Source organism: Aulonocara sp. 'chitande type north' Nkhata Bay, linkage group LG4, assembly GCF_057382095.1.
Source record: "Aulonocara sp. 'chitande type north' Nkhata Bay isolate Kocher_YH1m ecotype deep benthic linkage group LG4, A_spYH_male_GT1.1, whole genome shotgun sequence".
NCBI lineage: Eukaryota > Metazoa > Chordata > Actinopteri > Cichliformes > Cichlidae > Aulonocara > Aulonocara sp. 'chitande type north' Nkhata Bay.
Window position 1 is genome coordinate 6,170,147 of NC_141347.1, and position 24,547 is coordinate 6,194,693.

Consider the following 24,547-nt stretch of genomic DNA (forward strand, 5'->3'; position numbering starts at 1 on the left):
ACCTTCAACACCACATTCACTCAAACTCTTTATCCTGGGTTTCTGTTTCTCTGGTCTCCTGGTTCCTCAGTGTCCCTGTGCTGAGTGGAGTGTAAAGAGTGTCTCCTGTTACAGAAACACTCTGACTGTTGAACAGATAGTTCAGTCTGTACATGTCTGTCTCTTTCACTCACAAACACGTTTTCACATTCATGGATTCAATCAGTTGATGTTTGAAACTCTTCTAAATGATTCCTTGTAAACTTCTTCCTCTTCAGTCCCAAACAAACAGGAAGTGATGTCACATGTGTTCCTGTCCACACAGCAGAATGAGTCTATTGCTGACAGTGATGTACAAACAGAGTGAGCATTTCTGAGGCCCAAAATAAACTGAGTAGTTCACTGAATGAACAATGGACTGTGAGCTCAGTTCCTTCATCATTAGTATGGATTATATATGTATATGTATTATATTAGTATCATATATATCAGGTGCTGCTGCTTTCAGTCATTGTGCAAATGTGCTGTTTGTAAGCTTGTAAAGCTGCAGTCAGCTGAGACTGAAGAAGTCACCTGATCAGTGAGCAAACGTTTCTGAAAACGTCCAGATGAACAGAATCAACCTTTTGGGATCAGCCAGCAATGCAGCATCATTGTTGTTCAGCTTCAGAGGTTTGCAGGAATGAACTGATGACCAGAAACAGCTGCAAAGTCCAAGAAAATACCAGCTGGAGTTCAGCTGCATTTGAAGAAGTCAAAGAAAAGTAAGGATGGCAAAGGGCGACGTTTTCTTCCAAAGAGCTGCAAACATGGTCGACGCCTCATTAGAAGAATCATCTGGACATTTGTGAGGAACTCTAACCAAGAAAGCAACGTCACACAGATCCAACAGACAGTTTCCATGACTGCAAGTGTTGAGTGGAAAAATGCTACATTGCATTATTGCATCCTCTCACCACAGGAGGCGCTGTTGGCACCACTGATTGCTGATCAGCTGTTCTCTGATGATCTGATTGATACTGTGAATAACGGGACTCACTGAACTCTGTGACACAGTGAAGATTACAGAGTTTAACTTCAACATCTGACTGACGTCACACAGACAGAAGGATGAACCAGTGAGGCACAGAACACAGTTACTGGAGATACTGGATCAGCTCCATGTGAACCTCTGATGGAGAAGCTGCTGAGCCAGAGAAACATCAGGACATGACAGCAGCTGCACTTATCTAACAACATGTAGCAGAGCTGATCTATGTTAGAGGATCTATCACAGCAGCTGAAGCCAAAGTCCAACACTGGATACCAGCTGAGCCTGTGCTGAGTGTAGTGTTACAGGAAAAGGGCAGAAACACTGGTAGCTCCCAGTGATGCTGACTGGGGCACAGAGCTGAATGATGCAGCATCAGGACACTGTTTCAGTCTGACTGACAGAGAAACCTGTAGCTGTATCTACATGTGAGGCAGAGGCCACACAAGCAGCTTTCTATGTTTCACAGTGACTGAGATCTTCAGTGGGGGTGGACATGCTCCTGTACAGACCTCTGAGGAGAACCAAGGTGCAGTCAAAGAGTCCAGTCTGTCCTCACAGATGTGAACATGTGCTTTCATCAGGTCTGCTGTCAGCTAGCAGGCTCACATCAGAATCACTGTTCCTGAAAAACACAGTCTGTGTGACATCATCAGTCAGCTGATGGTCCCAGATCTGAATGGTTTCTGTCTCTACTGCACTCAAAAAAATAATTCATTGGATGAACTTAATTTCATCTTGCCACCTATATTCCATCTAAACAAATCATGTTATATCAATCCATCTTGATTGTGTTGTTTCAACACTAAATATGTTTGTAAGTGTAACATAATTTAAACATTAACATTCAGTTAATTTGATTTTTATTCAGTTAACATGTTTGTACCAAGTTAGTCTAATTAATTTAAATTCATGTTATATTGTTTAAACACTTTGGCACATCAAAAGTCAGTCTTGTTACATGAACTAGTAAAATATTTGTTTGTTACACCAATGTTAATCTTGTTGAATGAACAAATGTAATTTATGTCTGTAGTACTTACACCAATCATGTTTCAGTTAGTGTTTGTATTGCTTATGTAAACATTACTTTTAATTAAATTAATGAAACATACATAAATGATAACTTGCAAAACCATCTCTTTTATTTTGCTTGAACATTCTTAAAACAGTTGGCAGGATCCCAGTTCAGCCTAGCTTTCTCCCCTTTAACCATCTCATACTAAGACCACAGAACTTCCAGATCAAGACATGCTGACTGAAAGAAAAAATACAATAAAATAACCCTAACCCTAATAATAAAAATGAAATAAGTCTGTTGAATAGTTTGCAGACAAAAAATATTATCCCCAAAGCAACTTTCGTAAAATGTAGTAAAATATGCATTGCAAACAACAATATGAATTTTAACACAATTTAAAGCTCAGACATAACATTCAACATTACTATAATATTACAACATTACTATGTTGCTTGCATACATTAGTCCTCCATTTAATCAGGCTGTATCCATTAATAGTGACTTTATGCTATTTAACGTGTGGAGAAAACATTCAATTTTGAGTATAACTGCTCCACTCAAACAATTTGTGAAAACCAGTGTGCATTTGCCTTTGTAACAATTGCCATCTGGCAAAAATCAGTGTTTACACTTAAACTGTATAAGACTTTAAGTTATGAACAAACAATCTTTGTATAATAGCCGCAGAGCAAACCACATAGTTTATATGAACATTTTATAACTTACAATTTTAAACTTTAAAACAGTAAACACATATTTGCATTGCAAAAACCTTGAAAAAAAAAATATCTGGCTTGCCTGAGTCTGTTTCAAGCTCATTCACCCCATTAGCTTGTTTTTTAGAAACTGTGCCTTGGATGACAACCTCTGTCCATCCAGCTTCATGATAATCTTTTGCAAGACTTCAAAAGTGCATTTGAGCTCCGGTGGGTAGCTTAGGTTCAGACAGTATATCAGTCCAAATAACAGAGCACAAGCAATTGCAATGCTCCTCAAACCAGTGAGAACCTCCACGCCTTCAATCAGGACACCGATGTTCTCTGGGTCATCTCCAGGCTCCGCACCCTCCTGATGTATGACATACACTCCCATCACAGTTTGTTCCATGGCTTCAGTGTTGGCCTCAGTGTTCTGTGACGTAAAATACAATAATACATTTGTTTGAGTCTACATATGAAAAAAATAAAGGAATTCAGCAATCAGCGTGAATATGCTGATATATTTACTAAATTCTATGTCTCTGGTTTCACACCTCAGAAATTTGACATGAAACAAAACAAGGACCAATTGCAATATCTTTTATTCACACGTGGTGTCACATTTTACCATTTCATATATTGAAATTACCCATAACTCCTGGAGCAAATTACATAACACAGAACAACTTGTGAATGTAACTGACCGTATATTCCTTCACAAGTTTCTCATGGTCTTCATTCAGGTAGACACACAAGGACTTCAGGATGCATGCTCGTCTTGCATGTATTGTGTCATCCTAAGAAAAAAGGGAATCCATAATGACAATATTTAGCTTTTAGGCAGCAGTTTGAAAAAGGAATACTTAGTTTGGAAGAGTCCAAAAGGCCACATGGTAAATAGACTGGTTCTTATATAGCGTTTGTACTGAAATGACTTCCTTTGGTCTATCGATAAAAAATACTCAACAGGCTCTACAACCCTAAAATTTTGTATGTAGTATAGTTTTCTTTTATAAGGAGTGGCAAGAGGGCCACACTTTCCCAATATTTTAGCCACAGGGTTAGAAACACATACAGAATTTGCAAGCTCTTCAATAACAGCCTGACTAATATGGAGGTTAAGGCTCTTAAAAATTTCTCTAATTGTACGCTTTGTCAGAGGTACACTAGCTGAACTCAACAGAAAAACTAACTCCTCTAAGAACTCATCTAATCCTTTTGCTGGAACATGAAATATGTGTTCCAATTTCAACAATATTACTGCTAATTTCCGTTCAATTAGTTCGGGCTGATTTTCAACAGCACTATTATCACATTCTGTCACTGACTCACTTTCAAATTCACCATAGGATACATCTTCAGAACAGCTAGCCCTTACGTTATCAGAGGACTCTATCACTTGAACTGGGTCCACACGTGTAACTACCCTGTCTTTAAAATCTTTAAGTGTGTGTGGATGATGCTTCCTCTTGTGTGTATAAAATGTATTGTAAATATTTGTCTTGAAAGGGCAACCAAGAAACACACAACTAACTGTCTCGTTACTTCGCAGATGTGTTCCAATATGGACAAAAAAATCTCTCTCAGAGAAGACGTCACTGCAGTCACATAACTCACATTTAAAAGTTACTGAACTTGAAGCTGTCTGTGTAAACTGAGATGAATGAGCTTTATAGACATGAGTGTTCAGTCCACTCCAAGTCTTAAATGTGCACGGACAATTAACATATATGCACAGATAATGTTGACCTATTCCGTAATGATGATGTAGTTTATAATGTTGAAGTAATTTGTACCTGCTGCTCTCTCTGGTAACACAATGCTTGCACTGCCACATACACGTCACTGATAAAAAATGAAATATGCATTAGAAAACGTCAAGGAGATTAAACTTCTGCATCATCCAAAAAAAAAAAATAACATAATAATAATAATAATAATAAGGCAAACATGAACTTACCATGTATTGTTGAGGAGGTGCATAAGAATCTCAGAGCATGGGAATGTGGCTTTATTTTGTGATGTATTTCTGGGGAGAGAAATTAATTAAAACAAAGTTATTACTCTGACAAATTTGTGTTAATATCTACATACTGTGAAATGTGAAGACTGTTACGGTGCGTACACACCGAACGCGATAGACGCGACCAGAGCTTCAGGTTTACATGTAAAGTCAATGGAGGAGCACGATGAAGCGCGACTGGAGGTCCAGCTAAACTTCGGAAGCAGATTTGCATTGAGAAAACGCTTTTCTGCCTACTTCACACGACTTACGCCTTTGAAGCGCGAAGTAAAATACGCACTGCAGTTTGTGTGGTGCATTTTGTGCATTCGCGCTTATCACGTCTACCGCTCCAGCTGGTAAAATCTGCGGGACAGCAGCTCCTCAAACTCGGCAAGGGACAGAAGGTGGTACAGCTGAAAGCGGCCGTCATCCAGACGGAGCTTCTGGAGCAAGTGGTGAAACTCACCAAACTGCTCATGCTTGTGGAAGACCTGATGGACCCAGGTAAGGTGAGGACGTCCTTTAGGCACTGCTCTGCTCTCCACAGCAAATAGAGAAGGGAGACTCTTTCTTCAAACGCTAGATTGACAGCTGCCATTTTAATAACATACCGTCTGGCACTACTTCCTCCCAGATCTCTTCTTCATACGCGTGAAAATTGCATATAAAGCTCGACCAGTTCATGCTGGACGCGCTTCGAGGTGCAAATGTGCACGAGATCAGCTAGGGGCGTCTATCGCGTTCGGTGTGAACGCACCGTTAGTCAGCCTTAATGCAGAGCACCAGAGAAACTATAACCCGAACAATTATCCACCTAAATCATTCTGAATTCGAAAATTAAGTGAATATATTACAAAAAAAGAAAATGCACATGCAATTATTGTGACAGATTTTATCTTACTCCTTGTTATTAACTCCCCTAAACGCTGGTTTAGTTGAATTAAACCTTTCATCAATCCAGTTAATGCGGTTGCCCGCGACTAAACTCCACTGACAAAAACAGGAATTTTAGATAGAGCATCATAAAACACTCATAAAATCACCCAAACCATGTCGGTCAGTCTTACCACTACTACCAACAATCACCAACTCCGGTTAAGCAGAAAGTAACCTGTCATTCACGGAGCTATATGCGAAGACGTTACGGCTCTACGCGGCTTTCCCGCTCTTCAAAGTTAGCTAACTCCAGAGAAGAAAAACAGTCCTACCAACGCAGATAACCATGAAACAAACCTCATTCAAAGTCGACAGAAACAAAAAAAAAACCGAACTTACCAAAATAACCTCATCAGTTTTTGCTCTGTTGCAACAATTAGCGACTCCGGTTAAGTTTTTAAAAAAACATTAAATTCACCGACTTACATTTGAAAAATGCTTGGGTCTACAACCTCCCTGCTATATATAAAACTCCTCTAAATCTCCACACTACACAGGTAAAATTTTTAACTACCGTATTTTCACGACCATAAGGCGCACTGTGCTAAAAGGCGCAGTCTCAGTTATGTGTGCCATTACTGTATTTAACACACACATAAGGCGCACTGGATCATAGGGCGCATACAAGTACCGTATGCGTATTTAAAAATAAAGCGGGAGCAAACCTGAATTCGGTACCTTACTCACATTTCTATTGCTGGTAATCGTCATCATCAACAACACACAAGCATACAAGTGTGCATATTTAAAAATAAAGCGGGAGCAAACCTGAGTTCGGTACCTTACTCACATTTTTATTACCGGTAATCGTCATCATCAACAACACACAAGCATACAAGTGTGCGTATTTAAAAATAAAGCAGGAGCAAAACTGAGTTTGGTACTCACATTTTTATCATCAATCAAACCCATGGAAGTCCTCATCCTCTGTGTCTGAATTGAACAGCTGCGCTAAATCTCCATCAAACATGCCAGGTTCACTTTCTTCACTGTCAGAGTCACTTTCCGTGCCGTGCGGCTCCTCGGAAACGATGCCGGCTTTTGCGAAAGCTCGAACAACAGTGCCAGCAGACATGTTAGCCCAAGCATCTACAATCCATTGGCAAATTGTGGCGTAACTCGCCCGGCGCTGCCTTCCACTCTTAGTGAAACTGCGTGGAAAAAACCACCTGGTCTCCTTACATACACCTCCCTCAGCCACTCTTTCATCATTTCCTCATCCATCCAGCCCTTTTCATTTGCCTTAATGATGATTCCTGCTGGAAACTTCTCTTTAGGCAAAGTCTTTCTCTTAAAAATCACCATAGGCGGCAGTTTCTGTCCATTAGCATGGCAGCCAAGCACAACAGTAAAAGAAGACTTTTCATACCCCGTTGTGCGTATCGCTACCGTGCTGGTCCCCTTCTTCTCCACAGTGTGACTCACCGGGATGTCAAAAGTGAGCGGGACCTCGTCCATGTTAGTGATGTGGCTGGGCTGGATGTTTTTGTCGCCGATGTGTTTGCTGCAGTAGGAGCGGAAGATGGCCAGCTTTTCCTTATAATCCGCTGGAAGTTGCTGCGCTATCGTAGTCCTGGTCCGGATGGAAAAATGGCACCGTTTCATAAAAAGTGAAAGTGAAACTGCTTTTAGCCGAATGGTGACCGTCGAAACGCTTCTCCCGCTCGCTCTTTGCTCGATGATCCACCGCTCGAGTCTTTCCTCCAACTCGAGCCACCTCGCCTTATGTCCGCGGAAACTCAGCTGCGTTTTCTTGACCTGTCGGAGCTCGTTTTCTAGCTTCCTCCATTTGCGAACCATCGATTCGTTAATCTTAAATTCTCTCGCGGCTGCTCGATTTCCATGTTCCTCCGCGTAGCTGATGGCCTTCAGTTTAAACTGTGCTTCGTAAGCGTGTCTCTGCCATTTTCAGGGTTGTTAAAACAACGATGTCTTGCATAATGCACATACCTGTTCTTTTATACAGGTATGTGCGATTGTCCCGGTATATACGATCAACGCCCACACTTCACCCTTTAACGTTCTCATGGTGTTCTCTACTACGTTCTCCTTACAACACATAGGGCGCACTGCACTATAGGGCGCGCCGCACTTTTTGAAGAAAATCTAAGGCTTTTAAGTGCGCCTTATGGTCGTGAAAATATGGTAATAGTATTTATCTCTCACTCCACTAACCTAAATAAATATATCAAGAAATATTACTTACCTCACTATCAGGTATGCCAAAGAAGTAACTCCACGTGCGCTCGTTAACTTCTCAACGGACCTTTCCGCATCCGGTGGGCGTGGAGCATGCGCAATACATGACGCTATCAGAGCTGTTGGTTTGATGGACCTCATTCTCATTGGATTGCCATGAACGAATTTAACTCATCAAAGTTTTCTTTGATTTATATTTAATGAGCATAAAAATGATTTCTTCATGTGATGTAAACATATTACTACTTTGTTAATCAAACACATGCCCTAGTTGATTTTTTTGAGTGTGAGGAAGTCAGAGAATATCACTGAGGTGTGGATCAGGTCTGAGTGAGCTGTGGAGGGACAGCTTTAAACAGTCCACAGGTCTCACGTCCTGCTCAGTCTGGTAGCAGATACCTCGTATTGTTCCAGATGTGCTGACATCAGCAGCAGCACAGCTGTGTGATACCATGAATCTCAGTTATTGATCCAACACACAGTAAATACAAAGATCAGGATTTCTGAGAGTAATCATTATGAGTCTGAACACATGATCACTGAATGTTAGTCTCCACAATAATAAGCTAACACAAGCAAACACAGCTTTCAGCTCTTATTTTGAAACTGGCTTATTTAGAGAGCTGTGATGTGAGCGTGCCTGGCTCTGAGGCACTTGGGTCAGCCTCTGTTGTTTAGAAGTGTTACAGACTGTGAATGACACAGACCTGTCAGTTTCCATGTTTGTCTGTAACACAGCTCAGGGGCTCCATGCTGAACGCATCCATCCAGTGTTATTGATCCAGGACTGATACCAGCATTGGGATCAATACAACACACAATCACATGTGTCCACGTGATGTGTTTGACCAGCTTTATTCATTAATGATCAATCAGCTTATTTACTGCATCTGAGTCCAGCTTCATTTAAATGATCCAACCATGAAAATGACATCAGTCCTACAGAAGCACTTCATGCTAACAGGAAGTCATTGATTAAGGTGGAATAACACAGAGACACAACCACTCACAGCTAACCTGACCCCACTAACTGCATGTGTTTGGACTGTGGGAGGAAGCCGGAGTACCGGAGAGGACGCACACAAACACGGGAGAACATGAAGCTCTGAAACAAAGATGGTGGATTTGACCTCAGGACCAGGCAGGGTTACGGGGGTCATGACCCCCCAATAATAGATCCAGCTACACTGAAACTGTCAATTTCATTTACTTTTACTGTTTTAAAGCTATCAGGCTGCTTTGTGGCTCACTCAATACTAAACTAAGATACTTTCAGTGTGAATCATTTGCAGGAACACAGGCAGGATTTAAAGTGCAGAACTTTACAGTCTCTGTCTCAAAGTTGGTCTGAACATGCTAACAGCTCTTTGTTTTTTTCAGTTTTCACTGGTTTGATGTAATGAAAGAAATTTTAAAGAAGCAGACGATTGTTGTTATTTTAGTTCTATAGTTTCATAAATCGTGGTGTGGATCTAAGTCAACATTCAGAATAAATAAGATAATACAGCACTTTGATGGTTGCCTTTGTATTTTCCCAGCAGTGCTCAGGTTGGTTCTCGGCTACATTTACATACAGATGTTAATGTGTTCAGCAGCTGGACTCATCTGAGGAAGGAACATTGGAAAGGTGCTCAGTGCACAACTGCATCACTAATTTTATGTAAGACCCTGTGTTTTATTGTATTTATATATTTGTAACATTTGACTCAAACACTTTTGGGAAGGATGAAAATGTTTTCAGGAGGAAGTTTTTCCTTCTGTCCGACTGCAGTACACACAACACTGCGTCTCCCTCCCTTATCACACTTCCTCAGGCTGGTGATGAGCGCCCCCTGGTGTCAGTGTTGATGACGTCATGCACAGTGAAACATAAACAGTGTCTGTTAATAAAAAATCATGTGTCCATTTTCATGTTTGCATCATGTTTCTGTAAAATCATCAGCTGTTTCTGAACCTTCTTCATTGTTTGACTCATTCCAACAGCTGTGAGCTGTGATGGAGTCAGAGCAGCTTCATCACTGATGTTCAGGTGAAGCTGAACTTAATAAACTGTAGAAATGATCAGGATTCAGGTTGGATGTGTAAAACACTTCTGTGTGAGGTCGCAGTGCTTCATATGTGTGTGTGGGCTGAAGCACACACGTGTGAGTCCTCAGAGGTTTCACACACATCACTGCACACACTTATAATCCTAGTTTAAGCTTGTGGATCATATCGGACACATCAGCAGCTCTTTGGAGACAAAGATTTGAGATTTAAGATGAGTCATAGTCTTTCTATCCATGGTAGCTTCCACTGCTGAGGCTCGGGAAACATGAAGAGGATGATTAAGAGCAAGCATCAGCTCTGTCTCATCTAACTACACAGTATTATGATCATGCACTTATGTCTCAAACTAAGACACAATGAGTTCTGTGAGTCTTTAGATTATCAGTAAATTCTGGTGACAGTTTGACGCTCAGTGGAGCCATTTTTGGTTTGTGATGAGTGTTTTGTGAGCTTCTGTTTTGTGAATCGCTCTTTGTAATTTAGAAGATGGTGCAGAAATGTGCGCGCCCTTATCTGAGAGGACACGGAGAGAGTGTCGCAGACTCGAGGTGAGGAGATAAACCTCGGAGCTGGACGGCCTGCACGTTACCCATGTGCATCTTTTCAGTGACATCAAGTGAACCCATAATAAGCATTTCTATGTCTTAGACATCATGTCCATTTCTAATGAGAGATTATTTTTAAATGAGGGAAACCTGGTCTAACAACACGCTTCCAACAGAGCTAAAGGTTCACCACAGTGAGACGGTGGGACTCTGATAAGAACTGAAACACTGTGTATGAACAGCTGAGACAAAACTATATATAAACACTCATTTATTCCAGTTTAGTTTGCAATGATTTCAAAGTAATGTGGAACGATTCATGTTCGTGAGCTGTTACAAACACAACTATTGATTTGTCTATATATGGTCGGACTACAAGGCTCGTGTTGAGGCTCTTGGAATAATGTGTGAATTACAGCAAGAAATGATGGTTTTCCATTTTACCAAAGTGGAATAAAATCACCACAGCAAAGAAATCATGTTATTGTCTGCAGCTAAAATATATGGTGAACATGGTTTTATAATAATGTGCAAACACAACCTCACTCTGCTCTATACGAGGAGCCAACCACAGCTGTCCGGGTCTTCATCCACCACCTCCACCATCTTTGCTCATCATCATTCACTTAATTGCTGATTGGTTTAAATCAAACTCCATTACAGGTTCAACTCCATCATATAACAGCATGTTGACTTTGGATCTGGTGTGCAGTGCCACCTTAAAAGATGAGGAAACTAAGAGATTACAAAAAAAGAAGTGGAGGAGTTAAAGAGCTGCAGCAGATTAACAGTTTCTGACAGTCATGTGTTAGAAATAGGACGATTAGATGAGCTGAGGGATCCATCTACTGCTCAGTGAAGCCTCATCAGAAACAGTCTCAGTGGAAGGATGGCTCTATTGTTAAGGAAGGACACAGGCAGAAAGACTGGCGTCTGTCACACAGGAACTGGACTGAAAATCAGCTGCACATATTCATCAGTACATGCAAACATATTATAGGTGTGGAATTCAGGACAGTACCATCAGAAGTTGATCCACTGTGCAAATGTCTGATTGGCAGTGGCTTCATTTTTCACTATGAACAAACTGCTAATGCAGCATCACAGGACGTCAGCCATGGATTGGCCTCCCCAGACCTCAACATTACTGAAACATCTTAACAGAGGATGGAAACAAAGGGAACCAACATCCAAGAAAAGACCAAGACTCCAGGCTGTGCTGAATTATAAAGGTGGACTGACCTCCAGGGTCCTTAGTATCATATAAGCTCAGTTTGTGTCTTATATACTTTCCATTTATATAACAAAATATATAGAAAGGAGGGTGGTTTAAGATGTCTGTAGAGTTTTATTCATTATCTTTAGACAAACAAAGAAAGCACCATCCATTCGTCTCCAGTCTGTATGAAAAACAGGGGAAAGGTCAAATTAAACCTTTGAAATTCCTTTCACAATAAATCCATAAATAAACAAAATAAAACATAGAAAAGTGTTTAAACCCACTTTTCCATAAAGCTGTCAATAGGAAATGTTCCAGTAAACATGTCTGTGTTTCTGCTGTTTTCCTTTCATGCGTCCACAGCTGACAGGTAACCCTATTGGAGTCGCCATAGTGACGGGTGGCGTCTCAGCTTCAGCGTGTTGATGGGCACAGCCATGGTTACCACAGCTGGAGTTGGTGTACGGCGAGCTGTGAGAGGACAGAGATGGAGAACGCACATTTAACTCTTTAACAGGAGATACGTTACGACTAACAGACGACTGCTGTCTACATGATGTCTTTGCAGCCCTTATGCTACATGTTACACAACTTTTCTTCATGCCAACAAGACTGAGGTGCCACATAGTCGACACATACAGCTGATTATGATGCATGTTTTACTATTGCTATGTTCACATCATCTGCTTGGCTTTATTACTGAGAGCCTGGAGATCCTCTGACGTGTGCATGGCTGATGTGAAGTATGATTAGTCCTACATGACATCAACAGCAGAGGCAATGAAAGCTTTGTTGTTAACAGGTTGTAGGTAAAGTCAAATGTCTACTTCTACACTTGTGTTGGGTAAAGTTCGTCTCACTGCAGCAGATTTATATCTGTGCTTTCACAGGGCGTGATGTGGAGCTCAGCGCTGAGGTGCAGGTCTCCTTGGAGACGGCATCCTGGCTGAAATATTATCATGCTTCCAAAACATTTCAGCTTTTATTTTGAAAGAAACAAGACTTGAAAACGAGTCCCCTTCTTCCTCTTTGTCTTTGTTCTTCAGAGGAGTGTCACCTGGACAAACTCAGGGCTGTTCTAGAGCCTTTCTTATTATTTGACTCCATAGAAATAAAACTGAATGGAATCAAAGAAAAACTCCCAAACAGCTAAAACACTTTGCTTTATTCTCTTTTTTAACAAATACGTTGAAGTCCATCCACAACAACACAGCTGAGATCTCCTTTGTAATCAAGTGTTTACATCCTTTGTACAGATCTGCATACAAAACAATCATTTACGTCCCACAGAAGTCTAGTTACACGTAACTATACAAGAACTGGTGAATGACAGAAACATGAGACACATGATCACAGGTGATAACAAAAAGAGAAAGAATTCATGTGTTAGTGATGTTTTTCAGCCCTGATGGCTCATGTTGGAGAAACAAGCTGAGGTACGTGGAAAGTTCACACACACAAGTGGGCGTGAGCGCACACACACAGAGAAACACAACTGAAGCATCTGTTTGCTGTTTCTGCTTTCATCATCTCTGCTGCTGTGTCAGGCTGGGGTCTCTCAGTGACGTGGTTGAGGTGAAGTATGACGAGTATCCCTGATTCAGTCCATCGAGACAAAGGGCAAAGAAAGCTGTTGTTAACAAACTCTATGGTGATGTGGCATTTAGCTCTGACTCTACGCTCTGCTGAATCCTTTGAACCTGCTGATCAGTAAAGCTCTACGTGCTGCAGCAGATTGACCTCATCTGTGTTCACAGGTGTGGACCTCAGCGCTGAGGTGCAGGAGACTTTCATTCAGTTCTCCCTGCAAACAGCATCCAGCCTGGAAATACTGTCATCTTTCCCAGAAACGGTGCTCTTATCTCAGAGAAGAAGTCTGATGTAAATAACTGCAATCAACAGTGATGTTCTGCACAGATCACTTTTCCATTTTGCTCTCTAGATGAGTCCCAGCTGCCTGACCTTGTGTCCAGGTGATCGTCTCACTGAGGAGCTTTTGTTCTGAAAATCTCACGTCCATCACCTGTTTCCTTTTTACTATCTCTGCTCTTTCTTTATTCACAATGCTCATAATATCACACAATTATATTCATCACCTGCATGTTTTTATCCAGCTGCTGTTAGAACCAAACAAATAAAAAGGATGAAAAGCCTGAAATCCTTTGATTTATTACATTTGAAACAAATATGAGAGCATCCCTAACAGCACAGCTGAGACCTTTGTTTTAATCAAGCCTTTGTATCGACACACTTGTAAAGATTCATATACAAAACATAATAGAATAAATCAATATAAAATACACATAATCACAAAAATGCAGCCATGTTGTGAGTTTGCATCTAAAACATGCATGTTTCCCTTTGTACAGGCAGATTTACAGCAGACAAAGCAACACGCTGATCGACTTTGACCGCTGCAAAAACAAAATACCCACCAAGTCTGAAGTCGATCAGAGGAACTGTTGACAGACTGACAGACAAACAGATGCTTGATTCATTAGTGCGATTAAATGTTCTTCTTTAGCAGCATCACTTCATGTGTTTGTGTTCCAGGAATAAAGGTCTGTTTAAACTGGACGTCTCCTCAGCATCACTCGTGCTGTCGTGGTTTCAAAGCTGTGCAGAAAGAATCTGAGGGATGATACAGAGGTGACCAAAGTTACAAACATCCAGCTGTGCTGCAAATGTTTGCAGAGCTCCAAACTCTTTGGCTTTCTGCAGAGCAAGTATGGAAGAAGCACCTGAGCTAACTTCAGTTTAGACGATATGAGGAAAAATGCTGCTTCCCAAAGTTTCCTACAAGTATCCAGTTTATATTTAGAGAAGCGAAGGCTCTTTATCCTGACAACTACTCCCTGGTGGATCCCTGTCCTGTGACAGCAGCAAAGACTGTGTATCAGTATCATCAAAGCCACTTCAATAACCAGTGTTTAAAGCTCTCTAGCAGATGGACTTCAGTGGCAGCAGCCTCTGTCTGCTGTGTACAGAAGGTTCTCTGATGAAGCACACAGCAGATGCTGCACTACAACAGCAGCAGCAGCTCAGCTTCAGTTTGCTTCGACGCCCTTTTTGACCTGTGAAACAGCAGAAAATGAAACATTTCAACACCCGTTTGTTAGCGTGAGCTATTCTGCTGTTTTTCATCATTTCACAGGTGAAATAAAATCACATTTACTTCCTGTAGGAGTGATCGTGTCCAGCCTGACTGAGACCATGTGCTCCATCCTGCACAGGTAATAAACCTCTGACATGAAGGGCTGTCAAGTAGTTTTAGACAAATGGGGGTAAAAGAGACGTTAAAAGCTTAAAGAGAAACTACATTTTCTAAGAACTGTCTGACGTTCACCTCTCACACAGTGGATACGATTCTGCCGCTGCAGGAATAATCTTTGTGCTTATGAAACTGTCCATGTGTTTGCAGAAAATGTCACATGTTCAAAGCCATCCCAGCACCTGGGGTTTGTATAAGTGCAGCTGCTGGTGGGGAGATAGTCTCACTCTTCTATATAAAGAGTCAGCAGGCAGCAGATCTTCATCTGTGATCTCCTCCATCATCACGTCTTCACTCTTCAGCAGCTATGGCTTCACTTCGTGCCCTTCTGGGAGTGGTGCTGTGCTCCTCATGGTTTCTGCTTCTGCCTCAGGCCGACTTTGATTTACAGAGTCATCCATAATATTTTTTATTTTACTGCCCATCTATTTTCATACAAATGTCTCCGTCTTATGGAAAAGGGGTGGAGCTTATCCAACGAGGACAGGCAGGGCCCCCCCAGACAGTTTAGCAGTCTATACAGGAGGCTGACCTTTGCAACATGTACTTCTATAATGACTTCACCATTTAGGTTATTTGGTTATGTTTCACCCTGGATTTTGTGTGATAATATTTATTTTGTCCACTGATTTAAAAACAACAAACTATATGAATATAAAACAGAGTGAACAACAAAACATCAGCTTTGGAAACTTTGATGTAAAATTCTGCAGTTGTTTTCTCAGATATAGCATAAATCAAACTAACATACATCAGTGTGTTATTAATGTGCACACACACACACACACACACACACACACACACACACACACACACACACACACACACACACACGTGTTACCATAAACAGCTCTTATGCTTCTGTATGATTCTCAGTGCTTTCCATTTGCGTGTCCACAGGTTGCTGTAAGTGGTGCTTGACTGCAGTTTGCTCTCATTTCAAGTGGTTTGCTGTCACAAAGCCAACAGGAAGTCCGGCCATGGTTGAGCCAACTGAAGATGGGTTGAAGGTGGCGTCCTCGTTTCCTCTGTGAGCACGAGAGGACAGACAAAGCAAACACCGTTTGGACAGCATTAAAATATTTACACTGATGATTAATGTTGTGTCTTTGCACCTGTAGCGATACATGTTGGAAAATGGAGACTTTAGCCACCAAGACTGACGTGCCTGGAAACTTCCCTGTGAGTACGCCCACAAAGACAGGAAACAGTTTAACCACCGCGGTTAATCCTCCATCATCATCATCCAGTATTTTTCACATCTTTTCTTCTGCTGTTTCCCTTGTTGTCAGTCACGGGGTTTGTGACTGAAATGCGTGTGGTCGACGGGAAGCCTGACGAGTACGGCCTGAATCATTCCATCAACACCGGACGGAGTGAAACCTTTGTTGAAAACAGATTATATGGTAACGTTGCTGTTAGGTATTTTAGTACCATGGGAGCATTTACTGGATATTGTTTTATAGTGACATTATACAGGAAAACTCTGTCATTCAATAAGGCCCCTTTGTTTTAGTTATTTTTCTCTTTGACCCAAGAATTGATGTGTGAGAATCACAGGCTGGTACAAGGTTGAAATACCACAGAGATCACTCCCTCAGCTACATTAGTTTCTTAATCTTTTAGACGCCTGTTGAAGGCCAAATGGTTTGTTTCAGATTTCACTAATGAAAGAACTCTTTATTTCGTGCCTTGAAAATATGTCGCTGAGATAATCACAATTGTAGCTGAACTAATAAACTACACAAAGGATGCTTCTTCACCCAAGGGCAGGAAGACGCTCCCTTATCTTGGTCTGTACTGGTTTAAACTGATAAATCTGCTGTCTCATGAATTTTACCCTCTATATAAACTGTTGTACTTGTGAATAAAGTTGAGTCAATTTGGGAAGACAATCTGAAGCAGTCTCTGTTTTCTTGTTCTCCCAAGCTGCTCCCGAGCTCGTACTAACACGCTGAATGGCATGCTTGAATGTTGCTTGAGAATATATTTGACTGTGTTACAGACTAAGGGACATTCTCTGCTGATAGGTGAAGGTACAATCTCTGCTGATAGACGTCCACGCCTCGGAGGAAGCCGATCCACGGAGTAGGCCCTGGAAACCGTTTCCTTCAATTTTGGTGTCAGAAGTGGGATCCTGACGAAGGTAGGCACTCGTCTTTTATTTTATAAGACTGTGTTATGCCTTTCTCAGTGATCCACATAGAAACGGGATACGCTGACGAGGCCTTCTTCAGTGGCCCACATAGTAACAAGTGGGATACGCTGAGGAGCCTTCGTTAGTGGCCCACATAGAAACACAGTTGCCTGCTGTCATAAACTAAGAAGTTGCTCACCAGCAGAAAGGACACAGGAAGTTGCCTGGGGTCATAAAACGAGAAGTTGCTCGTTAAAAAGTGAGAAGTTGCTCACTAAAAAGATAAAATTGCTAGCAAAAAATCAAGTAACCTCAGGTGTGCCACAGCAAAAATAAAAACTAACTTAAATCCTTCAAGCGTCTAAACCCCTCTGGAAATCACTGACCATGGGTCAGAATAATTCAAAGACCTTAGACGGGTCCGATAAAAAAATCAAAATTAACTGTAAAACCGAAAAAAATTAAATATAAAATCACAAATAGCGGCTCCGTACGACTCCCACTTCCGGTTACGTTTAACCCACGCTCGCGAATCAATGAAGACTTCCATGATTACGTATCCAGAACATGCGGAAGTGCTTACGTGACTGATTTCGTCTCGAACTTAAGAACTATAAGTTTAATGCATCCTAATGTATTTCCGGAGCCCTATCCCGAACGATTATCGCCAGAAAACAGGTCAGTAGAAATGTTAAATACTATTTGTGATAAGGAAAGTAGGCTGATTAAAAAGTCCTGTAAAAAATATATGATAGAATGCAATGAAATAATACCCAGATTTGGAATACCTCACCAAATTAACAGTGATAGAGGACCTTCATTCACATCAGAAGTAATTCAAAAGTGTGCTAAAACTCTAGCAATAGACTGGAAATATCATGTGCCATACCATCCTCAGAGTTCAGGAGTTGTAGAAAGAATGAATAGGACCATAAAAAATCGCCTGACTAAAGCAATGATAGAAACAGGAATGACTTGGATCAAACTACTTCCTCAAATCCTCTGCGAGATTAGAATGACTCCATCCGCAGCAACCAAATTATCTCCATTTGAAATAATCATGGGAAGACCGTTTCCAACACCATGGTCAGCCTCCAGAGGGGCACCGCTATTGGAAGGGGACATAGACACTGCATTGTCTGACTATGTTCATAACCTGGTAGAAACACTGAATAATAACTATCAGAAAGTTTGTCTCTCTCAGCCTCTCCCTTCCATAGATCCAACCCATCCGTGGAAACCAGGAGATGCGGTGTTGGTAAAGTCACTAAAACCAAGGGCACTCGGGGAGGCCGCGTGTTCCAGCCCCCAGACTGTACTTGCAGTGACGAGAACCAGCATCCTAACAGACGGACAACCTCAGTGGATTCATGCCAGCAGGGTTAAGACCAGCCCCACCAAACCACCTAAGGCGTCGGATCAAGTAGATGACGACTCAGGCGAGCCAACGCCCGGATCCAATCCACCTACACACACACAATCACTGATTAACACACAACGCCTGAAAGAACAACAACAAGGTACTCGAACATCCAGCAGGAACAGAAAGCCTAGAGTACCACACAATGCCTAACCTGATAAAGATAGACTCGTTTCATCCTGATAATGGAGAAAATGAAATGCCCATTGTCATCACACGACGCTTATACGGTGTCTCTCAAACCTGGGACCAGGCCAGGAGACGACTAAAGAACTGTCTTTTTTATATATTTAGGTTATTAATCATATCTACTGCATTAACCTTAGGATTTTTATTTACTATTTCGTATTGTAAAGTGCAACCCTGTTCACATTTCTGCAAGCCACATTTTGCTGACAATACCTCATGCTCCACTTGGCAAGACACCCACCTAGTACACTCCTCACGTTCTCTAAAATCAGTAGAAAGCAACACAGACACCACCAATAAACCATGATACCCTGTGTACGCTCAATGATAACCCATATAGCTACTAGTACAGCTACTTCAATGTATTTGCAATTAGCACAAATTGATCCTGAGGATGTGCCAGATGTTACCAATGATGTTCCTGATGTGTATATTGAACATTAGGTTGTGAACTATTACATTTTATGATTTGCTTTTTATATTATGTTATTACATTTGTGATTTTTCCTTTCTATTTGAGTTATTATTTTTAAAAATAATAAAAGAGGGGAACTGTTAGGTATTTTAGTACCATGGGAGCATTTACTGGATATTGTTTTATAGTGACATTATGCAGGAAAACTCTGTCATTCAATAAGGCCCCTTTGTTTTAGTTATTTTTCTCTTTGACCCAAGAATTGATGTGTGAGAATCACAGGCTGGTACAAGGTTGAAATACCACAGAGATCACTCCCTCAGCTACATTAGTTTCTTAATCTTTTAGACGCCTGTTGAAGGCCAAATGGTTTGTTTCAGATTTCACTAATGAAAGAACTCTTTGTTTTGTGCCTTGAAAATATGTCGCTGAGATAATCACAATTGTAGCTGAACTGATACACTATACAAAGGATGCTTCTTCACCCAAGGGCAGGAAGACGCTCCCTTATCTTGGTCTGTACTGGTTTAAACTGATAATCTGCTGTCTCATGAATTTTACCCTCTATATAAACTGTTGTACTTGAGAATAAAGTTGAGTCAATTTGGGAAGACAACCTGAAGCAGTCTCTGTTTTCTTGTTCTCCCAAGCTGCTCCCGAGCTCGTACTAACACGCTGAATGGCATGCTTGAATATTACTTGAGAATATATTTGACTGTGTTACAGACTAAGGGACATTCTCTGCTGATAGGTGAAGGTACAATCTCTGCTGATAGACGTCCACGCCTCGAAGGAAGTCGATCCACGGATTAGGCCCTGGAAACCGTTTCCTTCAGTTGCATTTAGCTTCAGTAAACTGTGAAGTTACAGCAGCAGATTTACATCACGTGGCTTCACAGGAAGTAGTCTGGACCTCAGCGCTGAGGTTCAAGCAGCTCTGCTTGCAGACGGCATCCTTCCTGAAAATGTTCTTCATCTTCCTAAAACCAGAACTTTTACATTGGTGCTGAAGTTCTATATAAAAACAGCCTGAAATACAAAGTGATGTTGTGCACTGATTACCTCACACTTTCCATGTTTCCTTCTACAGAGGAGTGTCCGCCTGAGTGTTTTGTCTGATCTGTTGTTGATCGTCTCATTGACACTGCATGCAGATCTGACACCAGGGCTGGACTGGGACAAAAAATGGTCCCGGGCATTTTGACTGGAGACCGGCCCCCCAGGTATTAAAGGAAAAACCATGAAGCCTTTGAATGAAAACAAACGCTGTTGTCACAGTGATGGACGCTGTCTTGTTGGTATACATGCATCAGTCTAATAAACTTAAACCTGCACCATCCTCCCTGTCCTGGTATTCTAAACAGGAAGTAGACTGTTGGTCGAGTTAACCTCCTGAACATCTACAACACACGGTGGAAACCTGACATTAAGACAGAGACTAGAGGTGAGACATGATCATTGCTGATTACTGATGACAGATTTAGATATGTTTTCATACACCTTTCATTTGCCACATCAATAAACAGCACGGCAGGGCAAAATATGTTTTCTAACATGGCAACCTTTAAAAAGTGAAAGGAGACAGAAAGACAGCTGAGAAAGAATCAAACTGACTTTTTGATGCATTTTACACACAGCACTGGTGCAGAATCTAGAAAATGTGGGAAACACTGGCATCATATGCAGTACTTACTTCTGAAGAAATTATGATGGGACCCTAAAAAATGACTATGTACAATAATGGATTTCTATACATTTTACATCAGATGGAAACGTTTGTTGTAAGATTCAGGTAATTATTTATTAAAAGCTCGACATTTTAAATGAGAATAAGAAAGAAAAGTATTTCTTTGTGCCCCCCTCTCCCTGTTAATGCCCTACCTGCCCCCTGGCAACACTTTGCTAGACCCGCCCCTGCACAGTTACCAGCTGTCAGCTACACAAAAAGGATCCTGGTGTTATTTGTCTCTCAGAAACAGTTCATAACTTCAACTCATTTTTGTTTTGTCATGTTTTGTTCTTTACATTGTCTTTCTTCTATATAATTGTTAAACATTTAATAAATATGTCTACAAAAAGATTTTAAAAATCAGACATTTCACACAGACACCCAAATGATTTCTGACTGATGAAGGGGGCTGAAGGTGCCCTGCTCTTGCCCAGCTTCTGCTGCTCTCTCCCTGCTCACTGTCAGCAGCTGGCAGCCTCGGTCCTGCCTGAGACTCTTCATCTATCAGTGCCAAAGAATATGGGAAATAGCAACGCACAACATGCACATTACAAAACAAGCACATGAATCAGCATTACATTCATTAGTGAAGTGCTGACGTTCGTTCCTAAACTTTGGGCCTTAATTAACATCACTGTGAACTAATGTTTGCTTTGCTTCTTAACCAGTGAAGCAGCGAGGGGCTTTCTGAGGTTCCTGCTCGTAAATGCCCAAAATGAGTCGAGTATTTCTCTGCAACTACAAACTCTGCTTTCATCAGAGGTGTAAATATTACAGCACTGTGTCAGAGTCACTGAGGCTGGAACACAGAAAAAGGAAGTAGATGTATTTATTTTTAGACTTTATTGCCTGGAACCACTTTAAAAATACGCTTTGGGTCACAATTAACTGCAGAAAACCAGGAATCCACATATGAACATTATCTGTGCAGAGATTTATGCTTCTGAAGGTAAACAGTGAAAACTTGCAGCACTAAATGCACAGATAGCCAGGCGTTTCACATTTTGGGACCATCTGCCAGTTTTCATTTCTTAGGTATTGAAGAGCAGAAATGATTGAATTTTATTTACATGCTTAAAAATGTTTGCTTTTGAATATTATTTGAAGAATTACCCACACACTCAGGCACTGTGGGCCTGTTTCCCTTTGCACAACCGAGTGTTGGAAACGGGCCTTTTCTCTTTAAACTCTGAGGGGCTGTAACTTTGGCTTCTATTGGCAGATTTGCATGATTGACCCTCTTTTTAAAATAGTTTTAGCCAAGAGAATCAAGCTAACATCACTGTTTTTACGTCAGCTCACGTCACACGAGCTGTTTCAAGAAAAGTCCTCCTGTCACACAGCAATGCCTACATCAATCACACCACTCTGCTTAAATAATAATAATAATGTTTAGTGAAGCAGGTGAAGCAAAGGGCTGCTTTTAATAGGCTGGGAGACCCAGGTGTGCTGCTTTAGCTGCTGAGCCTCTCATGCTAGCCTCCATCTATAAGCTGGGATCACAGGAGCACTGCAGTCCTGACTAGATCAAGGATTGTTATTCATGCAGGTGACAAAAGTTTACATTCACAGAGTCATAGGATTGAGCCTGGTTTGAAAAGCAGCTGTTTAATGCAGCTGCTTAGAGTTCACACACAGTAGAAGAATCAGACTTGAGTCACATTTCAAACACTGGAAAAATACTCAGCAAGTAACAATGAAAACAGCACAGACTCAGTATATCCTGTTCAGTCCTGTGTTTGATATGAATGTGCTGTTCAGAGAGGATCTCGTGTCCTCTTTTACAAAGCCTTTGTTTCATGATGTTTGTGTATAAATGAATGTAGGTGTGTTTCTAAGTGTGAAGGAGCCCTGGGAGAAAAGACTGAAGCTTGTGCCAAAGAACAAACAGGAAAGAAAGATCAGCATTAATGAAGACGAGCACAGAAGGAGCCCAAGCACGTGTTGCTTTTTCAGATTTCTCTAAAAGTGTGTGTTCATTTGTTCCATCCTTCACAACAAACAACAGCTGACAGACACACATGCACTCTGTGTCACTTCACAGGGGCTGATGAAAGTGGACACAGTAAAGGGAGAGCTGGACCTGCTCTACACATCCTGCACTCTGTTAACAGACTTTATTCTGCAGCATCAACAGATAAAAATATATGAAGATATAGAAACGTTTAACATTGTGACTGTTCACGTTAGTGAAGCTGTTACTTTGCTGCCAGGTGGGAAAAGAAGCCTAAAGCTGAGTCTGATTAAACATCTGCTGCACCAGAGAGTTTCATGGCCCTGCTTTATCCTGTGCTTGCTGACCACCTCGTCCTGAAACCTCTTCATCATCCTCACAGTTGTGTGAAGAAAGAGGGAAGCAGGTGGAAACCATCTGTGCTGCTGTGTTCACTTGTGTGTGTGCGTCTATGGTCATATCTAATGTGTACCTACAGACAAACACAAACACCTGGCATTGCACAAGAGTCTCTATGGAGCAACCTGCAGATGTCAGAGATGTGATTAGAGGGTAAAGTGGACTAGTGAGAGCATCTATGTTGTTGTTGTCTGCTGGGGGACAGCATCAGCTCCAGAGATGCATCAGGATCAGCAAACTAATCTGCAAGGCTGCAAGTGTCACTGAAGGAGTTTGAGTCAGTGAGGGACTCAAACTCACACAGCTGGTCAAGAAGGCTCAGCAGCTGCTGTATTTCCTGAGGAGGCTGAGGAAATTTGGTATGTTGGCCAAGATCCTCAGCAGGTTCTACAGCTGCACTGTGGAGAGCAGCCTGACCAGCTGCATCACTGCATGGTACGGCAGCACTACTGCAAACCGCAAACGCCTGCAGAGAGTGATAACAACTGTGGAGAAGATCATCAGGACCCCGCTGCCCTCTCTGCAGAGCAGCTACCATCACAGAGTCCAGAGGAGAGACACACCTCTGCCCTCGAGACGAAGGTTCAGAAGTGTGAAATGTAGAACATCCAGACTCAACAACTCCATCTTCCCCACTGCTATCAGACTCCTGAACAGCTGACCGACCTCAAACTGCAGTTTGCACATCAGGTCACTTTGCACACTAAGTTCATTTTGCACATTAAACTCCATGTACATCCATGTACATCGACATCTGCAGACCACACGTGTCTTCAGTTACTTATTTGTACTTATTTGCAGTTATTTATCTTTTTATTTTTTTTTTAAGTTATTTTTTATCCTTATTTTATCTTTTTATTTATTCTTATCTTGTTCTTTTAACCATTATCTAACTTGGCATTGTGCACGGTGTGTTTAGATTCAGTTTAAATTCAGGGACACGGAGCCCCTGTTGATCCTCTACCTAATCACACGAGCCACGGTGTGAGAACGGGTGTGGGTCTCAATCAGCCAAGGTTTTGGGTGAACCCATTGTGAGATCTAGCCCCACCCCATCATGTGATTTCCTGTGATCAAATGTCCCAGGATGTAAGTGGGCGTTAAGACGTCCATGTCCCTCTTCAAGCAACTTAAAGAAGTCCAGACGCTTTTCTTTCCAAGCTCCTTCAACAACATCATTCATAGAACAACTTCCAGCTTCTTTTGCTCGGCTACAGTTTGGATGGATTTGCAGATGCAACAAGACTAAAATGGTTAGGGTCAGGAGGTCAAAGGTCAGAGCTCCTGTGGGTCTGAGGGCGGCCTCACGCTGGAGAAGGATGAAGGAGTCTGACCTGAGTCAGTGTTTGACA

The 24,547-nt window shown here is 41.5% G+C and overlaps 2 protein-coding genes across 6 annotated transcripts in view; one reads left to right on the top strand and one right to left on the bottom strand.

Annotated features, from left to right (window-relative positions):
• The window catches only part of LOC147331851 (protein NLRC3-like), a 206,175-nt gene that overhangs the window by 67,585 nt on the left and 114,043 nt on the right, over positions 1-24,547 (top strand). Inside the window, exon 9 of one of the 4 annotated variants that reach the window (XM_086288146.1) lies at positions 1-499. This exon is cut by the window's left edge and continues 464 nt beyond it. The exons of the other annotated variants lie outside the window; for them this stretch is intronic. Within the exon in view, the coding sequence (XP_086144272.1) occupies positions 1-84 (84 nt within the window). The 3' untranslated portion in view covers positions 85-499. Of the gene's footprint in view, positions 500-24,547 lie in introns of those variants that run through there. 4 annotated transcript variants of the gene reach the window in all.
• On the bottom strand, positions 2,246-8,030 carry LOC147331852 (uncharacterized). 2 transcript variants are annotated; one of them, XM_086288138.1, is made up of 5 exons: positions 7,876-8,030; positions 4,689-4,757; positions 4,525-4,573; positions 3,433-3,525; positions 2,246-3,161 (listed from the first exon to the last, which is right to left on the bottom strand). In XM_086288138.1, exons 1-5 carry the CDS (start codon positions 8,013-8,015, stop codon positions 2,850-2,852), a joined length of 663 nt encoding a protein of 220 aa, XP_086144264.1. In that variant the 5' UTR covers positions 8,016-8,030; the 3' UTR covers positions 2,246-2,849. The 2 variants fall into 2 exon arrangements, with proteins under 2 accessions (XP_086144264.1, XP_086144265.1); XM_086288139.1 differs by lacking the exon at positions 7,876-8,030 and adding an exon at positions 6,009-6,161.